The sequence below is a fragment of the Aplidium turbinatum genome, chromosome 10 (assembly GCF_918807975.1).
Source record: "Aplidium turbinatum chromosome 10, kaAplTurb1.1, whole genome shotgun sequence".
In the NCBI taxonomy this organism is placed as follows: domain Eukaryota; kingdom Metazoa; phylum Chordata; class Ascidiacea; order Aplousobranchia; family Polyclinidae; genus Aplidium; species Aplidium turbinatum.
Window position 1 is genome coordinate 23,188,800 of NC_137481.1, and position 16,403 is coordinate 23,205,202.

The following is a 16,403-nucleotide window of genomic DNA, read 5'->3' on the forward strand; positions in this document are numbered from 1 at the left end:
AACTTTGATGACAACTGAAACTGCTAATCAAAGGATTAACCTCATCTTTATAAGATAAACTAAATTCAGCTACGAAACGAAACTCTTCTGCGACGCCCTTGGAAAATTGAAACGACGCACCAGGGCGTCGCGACGCACAGTTTGAGAACTACTGGTTTACGCTGTCATTTTAACGTCGTCATAGAAGACACATTCTAAGGGAAATTTATTGTTACGCATCTTTCAAAAACACGAGCATTGCAAAATGGGAGTCACTAAGTCCTGCCCGCTTTCGCTTAAGCACATATTTTCCAACAGAGAAAAGTCTCTCCACCGCAGCACTGGAAGGAATGGGAGTGTTGTATTTAATGAACAGATGTTTTAACTCGGTATTCGAAAAGCTCAAGGACTTGCTCCTGTCCAAAAAAAGGCGTCCACAATTGCTGTTTCCTTCTGCACCCACGTTTCACGGGATGGTGCCAACACACCAAATTCATCCTCGGAGTCATGACTGGTGTTGGTGTCACTCTTCTCGGTATAAACCTGGCTTGCTGTCTCCCGCAATAGTCGAATTACATCTGTCTTGACCTTTTCTTGCAGTGCGTCAGCATCATCCGTAGAAACGTAGTGCAGAAATTGTAGCCACGACGTCTTGAAGGAGAGATGAAGACATGATGCCATAACGCATTTCATGTTGTTGAAGCACTTGTTGAATCGCTTCTTCACCCCTTCAAGGACTTTCACTTTCAACTCCTCACAGGTCACAAGATCACTGATCTCGGTCAACTTCTTTGCGCAAATTGTGATGGTTGGAAGCAAGACTCCGTAATACGCCTTGGACTTGCCCTGGAGAATGTCTAAAGCCTGGCAGATAGGCTTCATCACACGGAGATATTCGCCGAAGAAGTTGACGTCAGCTAGAAAAGACCAAAACTTTGCAACCAAACTGATTATATAGCTGCTTGACCACACCAGTATTGCCAAAAAAACAAGTTTTTTTTTCAATTTAAATTAAAAAGTATTGGGAGTGCGACTAAAAAAAAGTAGCGCCTCTCCCGCTACCGCTACTTTGGAAAAAAAATAGCGCCGCTACTTTGGAAAAAAAATAGCGCCGCTACTGCAGCCGCTACTCCAACTAAAAAGTAGCGCCGCTACCGCTACTTTTACCAAAAAAGCAGCCAGCGGCGCTACAAAAGTAACGCGCTACTGCCCACCTCTGCATATTCCTAGCTTATATTGTTTAGGATTTTGTATTGATGCTAGTCGTGTAGTTCTGCTGTTTAACGATTCTGGTATTTCTGGCTAATTATTTCGCTGAGATACTGAAGGCTGTAAAGTATTGAAACTTTTACTAGTGGTGTATGTTAACATCAAGGTTCAGTTTTAAAGTATTTTATGCTTTGCAGAGTTTCTTGTTCTTTGATTTATTGCAATTAGCTGTTTTTGTTTTCCATTATGTCCAAACCAGAGGAATTAACTTTAACCCAATTGAAGGAAGAGCTTTTAGCTATTGGTAATTTTATCATTATATACTTAATTACCTATTTGTTAACGTATTTGAATCTTGTTTGTATATATAACTTGTTGACCAATGGGAAATGGCATCTTCCTCTTCTTTTGAATGTGTTGCTGAGATATAAATTATAAACCACATCAACGACTGTACCACCTTGAACCCACCTAACGGGGTGGAAGGTCTGGTGTCGTGGGTGATGAAATTAAAGACTGGTTTCTCTAGTAGCCTTCCAGTAGAATTGGGAAACATTGTGAACTTGGGTGGTAAAATGATACCTAGAAGGGGATGGAAGGTTAAAGAGAAGAACTTGTTGGCCTTTGTAGAATTTTTATTTTACATACCGTAGATGCTGGTAATTGAATTTAGTTTGTTAAATATAATTATTAATTAAATATTAACTAGTTAAGTGCATAGGCTAATTAAGTTTCACTAGACAATTCTTAATTTGTGCATTATTATCCTTTCTAATTTTTTTCTATTTTATTGTCTTTGATTGTTCGATTGTTCAAGCTGCTGCAAAATTCTCTTTTCATATAATTTGTAATTTACAAAGTCAATTATCTTGTCAGGTATTAAAGTTCCCTCTAAAAGAACAAAGGCACACTATGTTGATCTTTACTACACACACATTGTTGACAAGCAAGATGGAGGTTACTCTGATGACAATGTGCAAGTAAATACTTCTTCAAGCAAAAGAAGTGCTCGGGTAATAACTATGATGCCAATTTATACAACACTTTTACAGTAGTTCTTGAATACATATGTGGATAAATGTCAAACAAACTGTACCTTGCACTAAAAGTGTTTGGTATTTAATATTTATACACAAATTAGCCTACTAGACAATGGCTATTTGATACATACCCTTTAATGCAGCAATTGAGGAACGAGATTATTGGTGTATTATGCTAATTAGCTTGGTTTGTAGTTTTCTGTAGATTATATATATATAATATATTTAATCTAGAATGTTGTTTCTTTTGTATTGTGGATTGAAATGCTGATGGGAAATACCAAACAGAGACTGCTTTCAAGAAAAAGCTGATTAACCAAATATATTTCAAACTCAATATTTCATACCCTAGCACAGCAGAAAAATTGATTAAAATGTTTTGTTAAGATTTTGAACAGGAAACATCAGACGTTTCCTTCTATCCCAGAAAGGTCTGATGTAGAAACCAGTCATGTTTCAGTGGGAACAGAAGATAAGCGAACTGAAGGTACAGTGGTTGAAACATAAAAGAGGGAATAGCTGATTTGGTAGGAAATTTATTTGCAGTTGGACCTATTTGACAATATTTCCTAGCAGCCATTGATATTAATTCAAGCGTTGTATTGCCAGTCAATGTTATATAGTAGCGTTATTAGCAAAAACTTGAAAAAAAAACATTGTGAAACCGATTTTTTTGACATAAACTTGGAGACTAGACAGTTTGAATCAGGTTTCTCAACATAAGCTTACATAGTGAGAAGGAGCATATTCTCAACAATGCATATCCTTGGCGACAGTTAGTTTAGTTGTTTTCTTTCCACAAAGATAAGGATTCAATTAACTGACAAAAACAGCGGTTGAGAACTATGTGGCAAAAAAAAGAGCCCAGCCTTATGGGCGAAACTCGTGTCTATCGCTGAGTTCTTGCTACACTCGATTGCCGTTAAACATAAGCTTACACTGTACAGTTTCATTATTTTTTAGTCACGTCAGAAAACAGTTCGTCTACAAATTATGTGTTATTTTCACTTTAGTTCAAGCAATACTGAAATCAGTTCAAACAGACATCACAGGCAATGTTGACGCAAGCGTGTCTACACTTCTTAATGAAAAGTCAGAGAAAAGTGAGGTAGACAAAAAGACAAGCGTAGGTGCTGAAGAAGCCCAGGCAAGTTAGAATATTACTTTGAACGGGTCTGCTACTATTCGGTGAGTCCGATTCGGTGAGTTCCTAACCTCTAACCCCTAACCCTAAAACGGCAATAATAGTTGGGCTACGGTACCCAATAATTTAAAAAAAAATTGAAAAAATCCCCCGTTAAGGGATCAGACTCACCGAAACGGGCCATTCCGACTTTGAACAGTCTCATTACGGAATTCAACTTTTTTTTAAGTGTTTCCATAGAAGGTCCAAGACAAATAATGGTTGACACCAGCAACGCCAATGTTATGAACAAGCCGTAATGGTACTAAAGTGTTCTGATTACGTTTATGTACAATCTCAATGTACATACCTGGAGGAAAAGTTATGAATTTTTTTTTATGTAAATGGTGTACTTTTTTATTCTAAAATCACAACAGGAAAAACTGGTGTGTATTTTATTTGAGGATGCACATTGTAATGTTCTAACGTCTACAATGCATTATAGAAGCACTAGAACTACTGGACAGCATTTAATTGATGCCGCAACTTTGAAGAAGTTGCACCTTATCACAAACACTGAATCAATGTTGTGTGTGAAAGATTGTTGACAAAGTTTATGCATTCCCAATAAACTCAACTAAAAAGCACCTTAGTATGATTTGAAAAGTTCATGAAAATTGTCTTGTCTTCCTGCTTGGTTTCAGTATTTTGTGACATGTTTCAGAAAACAAAGACGACTTCTTTAGCTTCTGAAGTTGATGACCTTTCCAATACTGAGATCAGGTCACGGTTGAAGGATTTAGGGCAATCAGTTGGACCAATCGGACGTGAGTGGCCTCATTGAGTGGGTCTGTTTGGGTTTGTAATGTAAAAAAGCTACCAAAGAAAAATGTCCATTAATAAACTTTAGTTTGGTTTTGTAGGTGGTGCTATATAGAGCTCGACCGATATATCGGTCAGCCGATATGTATCGGCCGATATCAGGTGTAGCCGATATATCGTATCGGCTGTTTTTCGCCGATAAACATCGGCCAGCAAAAGCACACTCAAAACCAGCCATGCATGCCTTTAGAAGAAACACAAGTTTCTCAAACGTGCTTGCATAGCACAAACAATTGCTGTGAGAATATAATTTCCCGCCCATTCTAGTGCGAGCATCTAGAAAATGTTAATACTGTATCCCTTAGCTTCAATTCAAGCAGGAAAAATTTCGAGTTTTACGTTGCTTCAACGATTGATGACATTGAATCAGTGTAACAAAGGTGAATTTTTCGCTAAGAATCGATGGGAGTGCGGGTGTACTTCTACACTAACCACGCACAGCTTATTTCAAGTCTTACGTCACTCACAATGCCTGGCTTTGATCTCCGAGTGATATTGATAAGGCAAGATTCGTTACAAAATGAGATCATGCGAGTAGGCTATCGCAGCAAGATGCAGCAAAATTTGTCAAGTTTTGGTATTACAGTAAGAAAGAAAAGGTCCAGGGAAAATTAACTTTTGTTCACATGACACGCAAAAATAAACCCAAAGAAAAAATCCTAGTGAAACTTTGCACGGAAGAAAATAGTAGCGTCATTGTAGAAGTTGCAAAAATAAAGAAAAAATCCTGGTGAAACTTTGCACAGAAGAAAATAGTAGCGTCATTGTAGAAGTTGCAAAAATAAACCCAAAGAAAAAAGCCTAGTGAAACTTTGCACAGAAGAAAATAGTAGCGTCATTATAGAAGTTTTCCGATTCGTGCCGAGAGCATTGTGACGCAAGAAGCCACACGACCTCTTTCGGTGGAAGTTATGCGGCGTAATTAAGCAAGCAACCACCTGCGCCGAGTCCCGGGCGGGTGGGCCGCGCCCGCCGGACATTTCAGGAATTAAAAAAAAAATTAATTAAATTTTAAGTCCAAAAATTTCTGTAACCATCTGCCACCTTCTAATACTAGCCTACTTACCTTATTCGCAAGGTTGTTTTGTCGCCATATGATAGGCCCTACTAGACCTACTAATTAAGCGATTAGTTTTCGTCAATTATTGCCATGTTACATTCATGCAACGTTAAACAACGTTGATTCGCCGTTAAACGAGCAAAAGTGTCCAGCCGCGCCGTTTGTCTCCACTCTGCCACTCGTAAGCCCAGTGCTATAAATCAAGTAAATTGTGCAAACCTGTGAGGAACTTCATTTGCAGCAAAAGTCTGACCGCAATTTCCACTGCTGTTACATCGTTTTAACATCGCCAGATGTTAAATCGGTGTAAAAACTGTAGCATTGTTCTTCAAAGGAGTAATTTTCTCTCAAACGACGTCATCAATTAACTCTGCTGCTAAAATGCTCTATGTTGTCGTCTCAACCATCACAGTTGCGTCTGTTACGTCACTGATATTAAACTGTGCACTACTGAACAGTGCACACGTGTTGGTTTGGCCGGATGAAACCGTTGGTTGTCACTCATTAGTTGCAATTCAGCTCCTTCGTTAACTGTTCTATTGTAGATTCAATGTAAGCTCGGTTCAATAGCGCAGTTTATCGCTAGATATCTGCAATTTATAGTAGTAGGAACTAGGAAGCCTAGATCTTGGACCTTGGTGGCAAGAAAACAACAGTGGAATTCTACATTATTATTGGTGATCACGACGTGACGTGACAGTATGTGTTCGCCCGCCCAGCTATTTTGAAAACTCGGCGCCTATGACAGCAACCAATGCATAAACTTTCTTGGACTGGTTTGTTGCTTAATAACCTTGTTGGTAACAAATTTTTCGTAATTGATATATATCGGCCGATATATATCGGTATCGGCCTAAAAATTTCATAAATATCGGTATCGGCCTGAAAAAGTGATATCGGTCGAGCTCTAGTGCTATATAAATATTTTTCTATTATATTAAGTTTTAATGGTGTCGGTTTGGCATAATAAGCAGTTTGCTTATTGCACTGGTTCTCAAACTTTTTTCAGTGCGATACATTCATAAATAGCTTTGTAAATCGGCGTTTACACAATGAATTTGAGAAGGGCCTTACAAGGTTTTAGTTTGCTTATTACAACAAAACGAAATACATGATGGTACTAACTCAATGAAGCTGTAGAGTGTAGATTACGGTGTTGTACCGTATCAAATAAATTGTTTTTGACTAAATTATCTCAGGCCTCGAAATTCGTTTTTGTTGACGGCGGACAAACGTGTCCGGTCTGAGCAGCTATGTCGGCGGACAAATTAAGTCTCACGGCGGACACACGAGTTTTAGCGTCGATCGTCATGCTTAATCAGTTTATCTTGATAATTCTTCTCCATTTGAGAAGACCAACGACGTGCGTTTGAAGAGTCAAAGCGCCGTGTAGCTGCTTAATATGCCGCATATTTGATTAACTTTCACCGAACGAGGTCGTGTAGTTTCTTGCGTCACAATGCTCTGGGCTCGAGTCGGAAAAATCTAACGCTACTATTTTCTGCTGTGCAAAGTTTCACTAGGATTTTTTCTTTAGGTTTATTTTTGTTCGAGCGAAAGTGAATTTTCCCTGGACCTTTTCTTTCTTACTGTAATACCAAAACTTAACAAATTTTGCTGCATCTTGCTGTAATAGCCTACTCGTATAATCTAATTTTGTAACCCACCTTGCCTTATCAATATTACTCGGAGATCAAAGCCAGACATTGTGACGTAAGACTTGAACTAAGTTGCGCGTGATTGCTGTAGAAAAATCGTACTCCCATCGATTCTTAGCGAAGAATTCACCTTTGTTACGCTAATTCGATATCATCAATCGTTGAAGCAACTTAAAAATCGAAAGTTTTCCTGCTTGAATGGAAGCTAAGGATATCATACAGTATTTTCTAGATGCGCGCTAGAATGCGCGGGAAATTATATTCTCGCAACAGTTGTTCGTGCTATGCAATGACGATTTGTATCGCTAGTTCCTGTGTTATTTCTCGGCGGACAAATATGACCGATCTAGATGGTACTTCCCGCGGACATCACATGCTGTGACGGCGGACATGACCGCCGTGAATTTCGAGGCCTGTTATCTCCAGTAAGTTATTGATAAAGTTTCCAGCATATCATTGTATTGCTCAGTGAAGTTTGAACGGAAGCATATTAATTTGACAAGAACGAAAAAGTATTATATTTATTAATAAAACAACTGATTTCCGTGCTTTACAAAATGCGTTTTCAAACAAGCCATTGTTTCTCTCGCGCTATGGAGCTTATCCAACGCCACCTAGAGGTCTTGCGTAAAAAAAGAAACCTGAAATCGGCTACATATGTAGGAATAATTTCACATTTTTTTCAAACTGTTGTTGCAATACTGACTCCACTGCCTTAAAGCTGCACGAAGTTTTAAAGCACGATAAATTAAAATTTAGTTCGGAAATAAAATCTTTGTGTGACGCTTTTACAAATTGTAAACGATGTATTTGGACCTCACGACGCAGAGTTCTGCAAACCAGTTGGTTATTACAGGGTAATGTACTAAACTTATTGTCACTTGCAAAGCTAATCCTACTTGGACAATGTAATTTGTGCAGCTGCCACAAGGAAAGTCTATCTCAAGAAGCTTGTTAAACTGTTGGAGGGCGGCGACGCCGTTGTGGAGACTGCTGCAGTAGAAACACAAGGAAAGACGTTCAGTGATGAAGGTGAGCGCTTTTACATTAATATGCTTGTATGTGGTAACCAACCACTGATTAAAACTTGCGACTGTGGTTTTGAGTGATGAAAGAGTTTCAATGACGTCAGTTCCACACCCAACAAAAGCAGCAAAGATTGGTTCGGAATGACCGGTTTCGGAGACAGTTTTTTTTAGGGGTCTGCTACTATTCGGTGAGTTCCTAACCTCTAACCCCTAACCCTAAAACGGCAATGATAATTAGGTTACGGTACCCAATAATTTAGAAAAAAAATTCAAAAAATCACTGAATAGGGATCGGACTAACCGAAACGGGCCATTCCGTTTTTTTAGACGACCGATTTGTTGATTTTTTGAAAATCTAGTAACCGCTTCTGTTTACTTAGAGAATTTGTAGGAATCGTTTAGGTAGGCGTTTTTTGTGTTATCTTTCTATACCCATGCAAAGGAAACGGTTATTGTTTCAGTGAGGTACTGAGGTAGATGTAAAATAGCTGATATCTTGCGAATATAGGCTATAGCGATATCAGGCAACGATTATGGGTTACTTAGGTTGGGCATATAATCTATCCTGATGATCATTAACGTCACAGTGGTGGATGATGCTTTTAATGTTGAGGGGAGGGACAATTTCATACATCTGTTAAGAAAAAGTAGTTTGGCCTCCTGTAGGCCAAACTTATAACCTGTAGGGTAGGTTACAGGTTATAAAGTTAATTTATTACATTTTAAGGAAGCGACTGCCAGATTCCTCATTGAAAGGTCGACCTGAAACTTTATTAGATTAATCTCTATTGTTAATCATGAAACGACGCTTTACAATAGTTTTTTTTTTTTCGCTGAGACTTTATTTGATTTATAATATATACCTCTATAATAAGCTAATTCCTTTAAATGATCCTGCTGTGGGATTTCGGAAATCTCTAAAAAAGGCCATCTCCGAATAGTCTCACTCAAGGCAGTAGCATAATCATCATTTTCAGCCTGTGAGAGCCCACTGCAGAGCGTAAGCCTTCCCCTTTTCATGCCAATTTACATGATTATGTGCTAGTTGGTACCAATTGGTTGTATTGCATTTGCATTGTTTGTCAATGTCGTCCCTCCATCTTACTTTTGGTTTTCCTTTCTTTCTTTTGGTTTCTCGTGGTGTCCATGTTGTTAATTTTTTAGTCCATCTATTGTCCTGATATCTTGCTATATGACCTGCCCAGGACCATTTTAGTTTCTTGATTGTGCTCAATATATCTCGTAGTAGCATAATAGGAAAGCGTTAATCGGATTAGTAAGGAATTCCCGTCAAGTCGTCTAGTGGTGATATATCCTTTGCGACAGCCGACAGGTCGGCCGTGGTCAGTTGTCCTGCGACAGGATGTCCTGTTTCTAAACTAATACGATGATCCACCATCATACTAAGGAACGTCATACAAAACTTCTATTATGTCACAGCATTATACCTTTGTGGGTGTACACTGTACACAGTATATTTGTGGCATGAGTAAACTGTATATTTGTCACAGATGAACCTGTGCCAATGGTGGCGGTGACAAGAAGCTCAAGCAGGCGACGTACAATGCAAACCTTGCTGGACGAGCCACCTATTGTCGCACTAAGAAGGTGATGATTTCATTCGCTAGTTTTTTACTTGTGTTATTTTTTTATCGTACTACTCTTTAAAAATGAATTTTCTGTACTTACTGTTCAGTATTTTCCATTTGTTTACTTGTTTAGCTTAGCGCATGCTACTTCCGGAATGGCCCGTTTCGGTGAGTCCGATCCCTTAACGGGGGATTTTTTCAATTTTTTTTTTTAAATTATCGGGTACCGTAGCCTAGTTATCATTGCCGTTTTAGGGTTAGAGGTTAGGAACTCACCGAATCGGACTCACCGAATAGTAGCAGACCCTATTCATCGTTTCTAGCACTAGTTGCTACGTTCATCTGATGAAATTGAAAGTAAAATTAACAACAAACAAGATGGTTTATTGCTTCACTGACGTTTTGCGCACCATGACAATGCGCATCCGTAGCAACTAGTGCTAGAAACGATAATTGTCCTGATGAACACCCAAACTTTTCAGTATTCAGTTTAATATACATAGCCTATTCATTTCGTTTTTCTTATATTTATAATGGCAGTTGGTGGCCCCGTTTGTTGCTGTTGCATGTCTTGTTAACGTCTTCCTATTTTTCTCGCCAGTGCAAAATTGTCAATGATTATATGTGGTACTTGTCATGCGAGTCTCTTGACCGAGTGAAGTCTATCGTGTACCCGCACACAGCCACCAATAGAAAACTAACCTCATCATAATCCCAGTAATGCTCTGATGGATGTTTAAAGGTTTTTCTTTTCATTCGATGTCGACTTTCGGTCACTTTATCCTCCCCTCCACAACTCTGAAGCCTTCACAACTCTCATTAACTCATCCATGTGCATCCCAGCGCTATCAGTTATAGTGTTCAGCCATCTGGTTTTCGGTCGTGAAGGAAGCGATGCAAAGATCAGATAGCTCGATACAACAATGAATAGCACCGGGATGAACATTGTTGAGTTGAATAAAGTTTCATTTGCCTGACGTTGCAGAACAAGCAGCTCGACCACCAAAAGATCAATGGTCAGCAGATTTAACTCGGACATTTCAAGCTCGCAGCCGGCACTGTAAGTAACACCAGATTATGTTTTGTCATGAAAATTTCATTAGCGCGCAGCTGAGCTTTACAGGAGGATATCTCTAGTGTAACTAATTGCATTACCGATATGTGCTTGTTGCACTGTTTTTATTTACCTGACCAGTTATTCAGCCTTTTTTCACATTGATTTAACATCGATTTTTGAAAATCATGGATTTTAGAATGTGCTTGTAGAAACTTTGTATTACTTCAATGCCATTTTTTATACAGTTGTTTTGGAACTCATTTTCAAATTCTTAACCTGTTATTCACAGTATTTGGCTTTGTCACTTAAGCTTTTTTTGTTTTTTATCAACGAAACCGAGCAACTTTCAAACTTCTATTTTTCTGTCGACTGGCATTTCAGCTTGTGATTTTCCGTTGTTTTCCTAGTTCTATGTCGACACCCAATCTATCGCATGTCAGTGTGGATTATCTGGAGAACGTCCCACCCCGGTCACCAACCGAGGCGACACCCATCACTGTGGCGGCGAGCAAGTCGAAAAGTAGACTCTCGTCACTAGGAGCGTCGCGTGACGAGCTGTATGGTTGCATGACGTCATCACAAATGAACCTGTCTCTCCCGCTTCAAAAAGCAGTGGGAACACGTTGCCTCTCGAATGATTCGCAAGATCTGAAATTGCAACGATTTAGCGACACAAGCGATGATGACCTTACTCTTGTTGTGGCGGCATCTAGCGGGAAGTTGGCTGCCGAAAAGACAACCGCTTCGAGCGTGGAAAAATGTGAGAAGCGAACTTCGACACCTGAAACGCCAGGTTTTGCCCACAATCATGTCAAAGAAGAACCATATTGGTCGCCATGTGACACGGTCCCACTCAGTTCAAAAGATTCTTGTCAGACGCAGTTGCAACCACATGAAAAAAAAGGATCTGGTTTGCAAAATCAGGCCCTGTGCGAAGATAGCGAAAAAGCACAGTCTTCGATTTCATCTCGCTTCTCCGCATTCATAGACTCGTTTCAGCATCAAAAGCCACTTTCTAAACATCACCGCGGACACACTTCGTCCGCCCGCAGACGCTACAACCATTGGTATGAGTTGTCGACAATCACGTTTGTTTGCATCACAATGTCACGTTTGTCTTCGTATTTCGCAAACCAACACTTTATTCCGTAGCACGTTTGGTTTACCATCTCAGGTCTGCTCAGTAGCAAGATTATCCTGGCAATCATCAGAAGGCCCTTGGTTCGATGCCAGCCTAGAGCGCAGCTTATGCAAGACACTTGATGACGTTGTGGAATGTAGACACGAAGCTTGTCTTCTCGCCCAATTGTCTAAAACTCCCAACCGCCCGGCGTGAGCCCGGATGCGAGAAGGCATTAGGTTGACGTTAATTTCCAAATACAACCCATAACTGCAACTCTGCTTGGTATACCAGCACTGGTGTCTTTACTTTCGCACTTGCTTTGTTGTGGCGTGATTCACGTTTCTTTTTACATTATCGAACTATAACAAGTAGGAAGTGAACCTTAATCCAACCCTTGCAATGCTGGAAACAAATGGCGCAAAACCGTGGAGCAGCAGTAAGACTCTGTCTGTCGTAGTGTCGTACAGAGACGCATAATACGACTCCATAGTCCTTACCGGGCGTCTCGATGGTTAAGAAGTTTTGTCCATCACCTTATTATTTTGGTTTTCTTTTTGTTATATTGATTCACCAACATTTTCAATGAAAAACGTCATTGATTCATTTTTGCTTCGGGTTGATAGCTCGAATATCGTCTGTAGTCGCCACTTTAGAAGTTTGACGCTAGTATTGGTGTAATGATGCCATTGCCAGTTAGTGGCATCCGTAATAATTAACAATTCTCATTTACTAGATGGAGAACTGGGTTAGGGTTGAATGTCGAGCTAAGCCTGTCGAACTTGAATGAAGAACAGAATTGTTATCTTACTTTGCTAGATGCAGGAGACTTGAGTCATTATTAACTAAACTTTTCATTATATCATAGCTCGAGTGCCACAAAGCGTCGTCCGCTACGGTCGTCGGCGATTACCAACCAGCAATCGACAACATCGATTGTCACTCAGAAAACTGTAGAAACCCGGGAAACTGTGGTGGAGGTTAGTTGGTGATGTAATTCCTAACTAGTGAATGTTAACGATTTTCTTGTCACTTTTCGCCGCAGTCCGATATCCATCCATTGAGCAATAAATGCTACAAAGTGGCAACTTACCAGTTACCACAGTAGATACTTCCAGACTTGTTTCTATTTCAAAAGCAAACGAATCAATAGTACGCAATATTATTTGATCTTGCAGCAAAAGTCCGACACCTCCAGCAACCAGAAGGAGGAAACCGACTCTTCTGAAAACGTCACTATCAAGCCAGAAAGGAGGTGGATTCCTATTTGGGTTCAGGTATCGTTTCTGCAATGCTCTGACTAAATTTTCACTAACAATTTCACGGCTTATCTTTTTGCCATTGTTCAACATTGCCTCAGTGGGACAGAAATCAACACTGTTTTTAAATTGAATTTAAAGGAAAGGGAGGATGCCAAATTGTTTTCCCATTATTACCGGTTATGAAAAGTTAGAAAAGGAAAATGTTAGGAAATGTATAACTATCAAGAGGTAAACAATAAATACTATTAATACTACAAAAAGTGCTCAATGCCAAGCAAAAAAACAAGCAGAGCGAATTAAATCAAGAGGCACATGCCTGGAATAAGTTGGTTAACCAGACGTTGATAGAAATGGTTCGCGCTGGCAGCTCTGGGTTTCAGATCTCTGGTTGGACAATGGACTTGCCCATTGCCCGCTCATAACCATTTTGAAGTACCAGTTTAGACTACACATGATGTGAAGGAAAGTGAACTTTTCTTTTTTTCACCAGATCATTTTCACTCTTCTTGTGGTCCTTTTTGCGTACTTGGTCATTCGGACTCTGGAGAAAGCTCCTCCTCATTTGACTCTCCCATCGGATGCCGCAGACAATTGAGATGAGAAACTTGGAGAATGGAAGCAGATGGAACGAGATATTGCCAGAGCCCAATAGAACAGATTGTTGTTGTTGTTGTTTGTTGCTTTACCAAGTTAAGAGCTTGCCTAACTCTTCATCAGTTGAAAGGACTCATATGAAAGAACTGTCACAAATTTTGTAGATGCATCGTTTTTTTTTAATTGGTGGGACTATTTTATTTTTGCCATATTAGTTTAGTTTCTGTAAATGTGCAGCCATCTTTATTGCAAGGTCGTCTACCGAGGAAGCTGCTACCTCAACGCCGTATACTTGCTGCAGCACAGAAAGCGCTGTGAGTTTATAAATTTCTGCAGCGTTTCATCATTTCACCGGTCTATTTGGCAGGGGTGAGCAAACACGTACCCGAGGGCCTGTTTTTGTGAATTTTCTTTTAAACAACTTTAGATATAAGTTCAATGTCTGTTAAGTTACAATGTTTTAGAAGTTTACTGAAGAACCATAAAATTGTTAGGTTACTTTTTGAATCTCCCACAAACTCAATCTGAACACGTTCGCTTCAATAAGAATTCAATCTCATTGCATCACCTGCAATATGATGTCCTCACGGTTATTTCTGACGTCATAAGTTAAAAATAATGTGGTGTACTTATGAGAACTGTCATTCCGAAGAAACTATATTGCCGTTAATGGAAACAAAAATAGTCTAGTTTGTACTTCAATAATTGCATTGACTTACGATAGTTACAGAATGTGCCAAAAAACATTTTTGCCCAAGATAACAAGGCAATTGTTGCGCTAAATATAGAATGAAGTTATTCAATCAAATATAGTTATTACTATCTGAAGCCTTTACAAATTGTTTCACCTAACGGATCATCAGAAGGTCTTATTCAAATAGAATCTGAATGAAGTTATTCTATACCCATTACCCAGGCAAAGAATCACTTGCTATCTGGGTAGCTGGCGACTTCAAACTACGAAATATTGGCGACATTTGTTGAAAATTTATGGCCAAATCCATCTATACAGCTATAAAAACGAGTTTATTCGCAGCTATTTCATAGCTCGAATCAAATACGTGTCTGATTGTCTGTTAACCGGCTTGAAACTTTGCTAAGTTAGATGTTAAATCAACGTTGCGCTCTCGATGAATGAACGTGCTTAGATTTGGTTTGTGGTGTTGGTGCAATCAAAAACATACAAGAAAAACTTAATAAAATTTGAAAAAGAATTTAACAGTCATTGAGGGCTCTTGACTGAAGTTCAAGAAAAATGTGTTTGTACGCTCCTGGTGGTTGCAGCATATTTGACTGTGGTCCAGGGACGTCCATTCTGGGGCTTTTTATTCCGGGCCTTAATTCAAATTACGTATTTTTATTGTCAAAAATGTCTGTTTTTTTTTCTAAACTGCGGGTTGAATTAAATACCTTCCATGGCTCGGTAATACAAGTTTGTAATTGACTAATAGGATACAAGATTGGACGTCTCTGCTGTAAACAAGTTTCCTTTACACAATTTTCTAAATTGTATCGCCTTATACTGCCTTTAGTTGAAATTGGTGTTTTACATTATAAATTTTGTAGCAAGCACGCTGCTGTCTTAAAGCAAAGGCGTTCGCGAAGACGTCTCCTTCCCCGTATGACGCTGAATGCGCGTCCTGCTTTAAATGCAAAAAGGAAGTGCTATGGCAGCGTGCCAAGGTAGTAGCCTACTAGTTTTGGGAGGATGAGGCAACGTTCTGCTTATTAAAAATCAGACTTAGGGCCGAATTGAAGCCAATAAACTTTCTTCCCAGAAATCCGGTCTCCGACCAGATGGTTGAACAGGGCCGTTGAGCCCGTTGAATGAATACGTTGGGCCCGGTATCGGTGAGATCCTGGGGTACCAAATCAAAACACAAGAAAAGCGCGCCATAAAGAATTTTAATTTCCCGACCGGGCGTCTTCGAAAGGTTACAGACCCCCAAAAATACCCTGTGCACGCTACTGAGGTTGTGTTTAAAATGCCAGTCTGTTGGTGAGAGTGCTTGCATAATGCTCAAGGGGTGTGGTACAATACTGCAGCAAGAATGTTTGAGGAACTAGCGACAAGAATGTGTTTACTTTGACGAGCCTACCTTAGGCCTTTAGGTTTGAGACTTGATGGCATACTTGAGATAAACACAAAAATAGCATGGTGTAAGACATCCAGAGAATCAAACAGTAAAAGGACTCGTTTGCTACCAACAAAACGAAAAAGTGGCAAACCCAAAATGTGTATCGGTGAGGTGGTGCAGTGTGTAGAAACCAGGATCTTTAGTTTTCACAGGCACCAAACTTATCTCAACCGCCAAGTTTCAAAAAATACAGCTTGTAGTTTCTGCGTTCAGTTGTGTGCAGATTGCGCTAAATTATTTTCAAACTATATGTCGCACTGAGGCTTAGCGAAACGATAAACAACTAAAACGGTTGAACTCAATATTTTGAGGTAGGTATAGTTGGCTAATAACTGCCGGGACTGTAGGCTACAACAAAAGAAATCCATCTCATAAGCAGCAACAGTAGCAAAATCTATCAGCAATCTAAAATGACCTTTATGGTCGTGTTCAGCTGTGACGACTTTATTGTGTTTGAAAAGGTGAAGTTGATTATACATTTGTCGAGACTAAGCTGAATTTAACGATGTTAACTATAGACTGAAGTAAATAGCCGGAGGGTTGAAGCAAAACAACTTTTAAACTTGACCACTTTTTTCTGTTTAGTTGAAGCAGCAAGATAACTTTTAATCTGTCAGCATTAACCTACAAGGCAGGCCTGACCAAACTTTAAGATAAACAAGAA

The 16,403-nt window shown here is 39.4% G+C and overlaps 1 protein-coding gene across 2 annotated transcripts; it reads left to right on the forward strand.

Annotated features, from left to right (window-relative positions):
• The first annotated feature begins 1,359 nt into the window (after window positions 1-1,359).
• On the forward strand, window positions 1,360-15,173 carry LOC145778324 (uncharacterized). Of its 2 annotated transcripts, XM_082589788.1 has the most exons (11): window positions 1,360-1,492; window positions 2,065-2,201; window positions 2,616-2,715; window positions 3,242-3,375; window positions 4,076-4,178; window positions 7,873-7,983; window positions 9,491-9,587; window positions 10,554-10,628; window positions 12,614-12,725; window positions 12,924-13,022; window positions 13,498-15,173. In XM_082589788.1, exons 1-11 carry the CDS (start codon window positions 1,435-1,437, stop codon window positions 13,600-13,602), a joined length of 1,131 nt encoding a protein of 376 aa, XP_082445914.1. In that variant the 5' UTR covers window positions 1,360-1,434; the 3' UTR covers window positions 13,603-15,173. The 2 variants fall into 2 exon arrangements, with proteins under 2 accessions (XP_082445914.1, XP_082445915.1); XM_082589789.1 differs by lacking the exons at window positions 2,616-2,715; window positions 3,242-3,375.
• The last annotated feature ends 1,230 nt before the right edge of the window (window positions 15,174-16,403 follow it).

What these genes read in the sequence shown, in the direction of transcription:
- LOC145778324 (XM_082589788.1), top strand. Translation starts at nt 1,435, where the DNA reads ATGTCCAAACCAGAGGAATTAACTTTAACCCAATTGAAGGAAGAGCTT. An exon ending in AGAAGATAAGCGAACTGAAG is followed by an intron (nt 2,716 to 3,241) that starts GTACAGTGGTTG and finishes TTTTCACTTTAG; the next exon opens with TTCAAGCAATACTGAAATCA. An exon ending in TCAAGCTCGCAGCCGGCACT is followed by an intron (nt 10,629 to 12,613) that starts GTAAGTAACACC and finishes ATTATATCATAG; the next exon opens with CTCGAGTGCCACAAAGCGTC.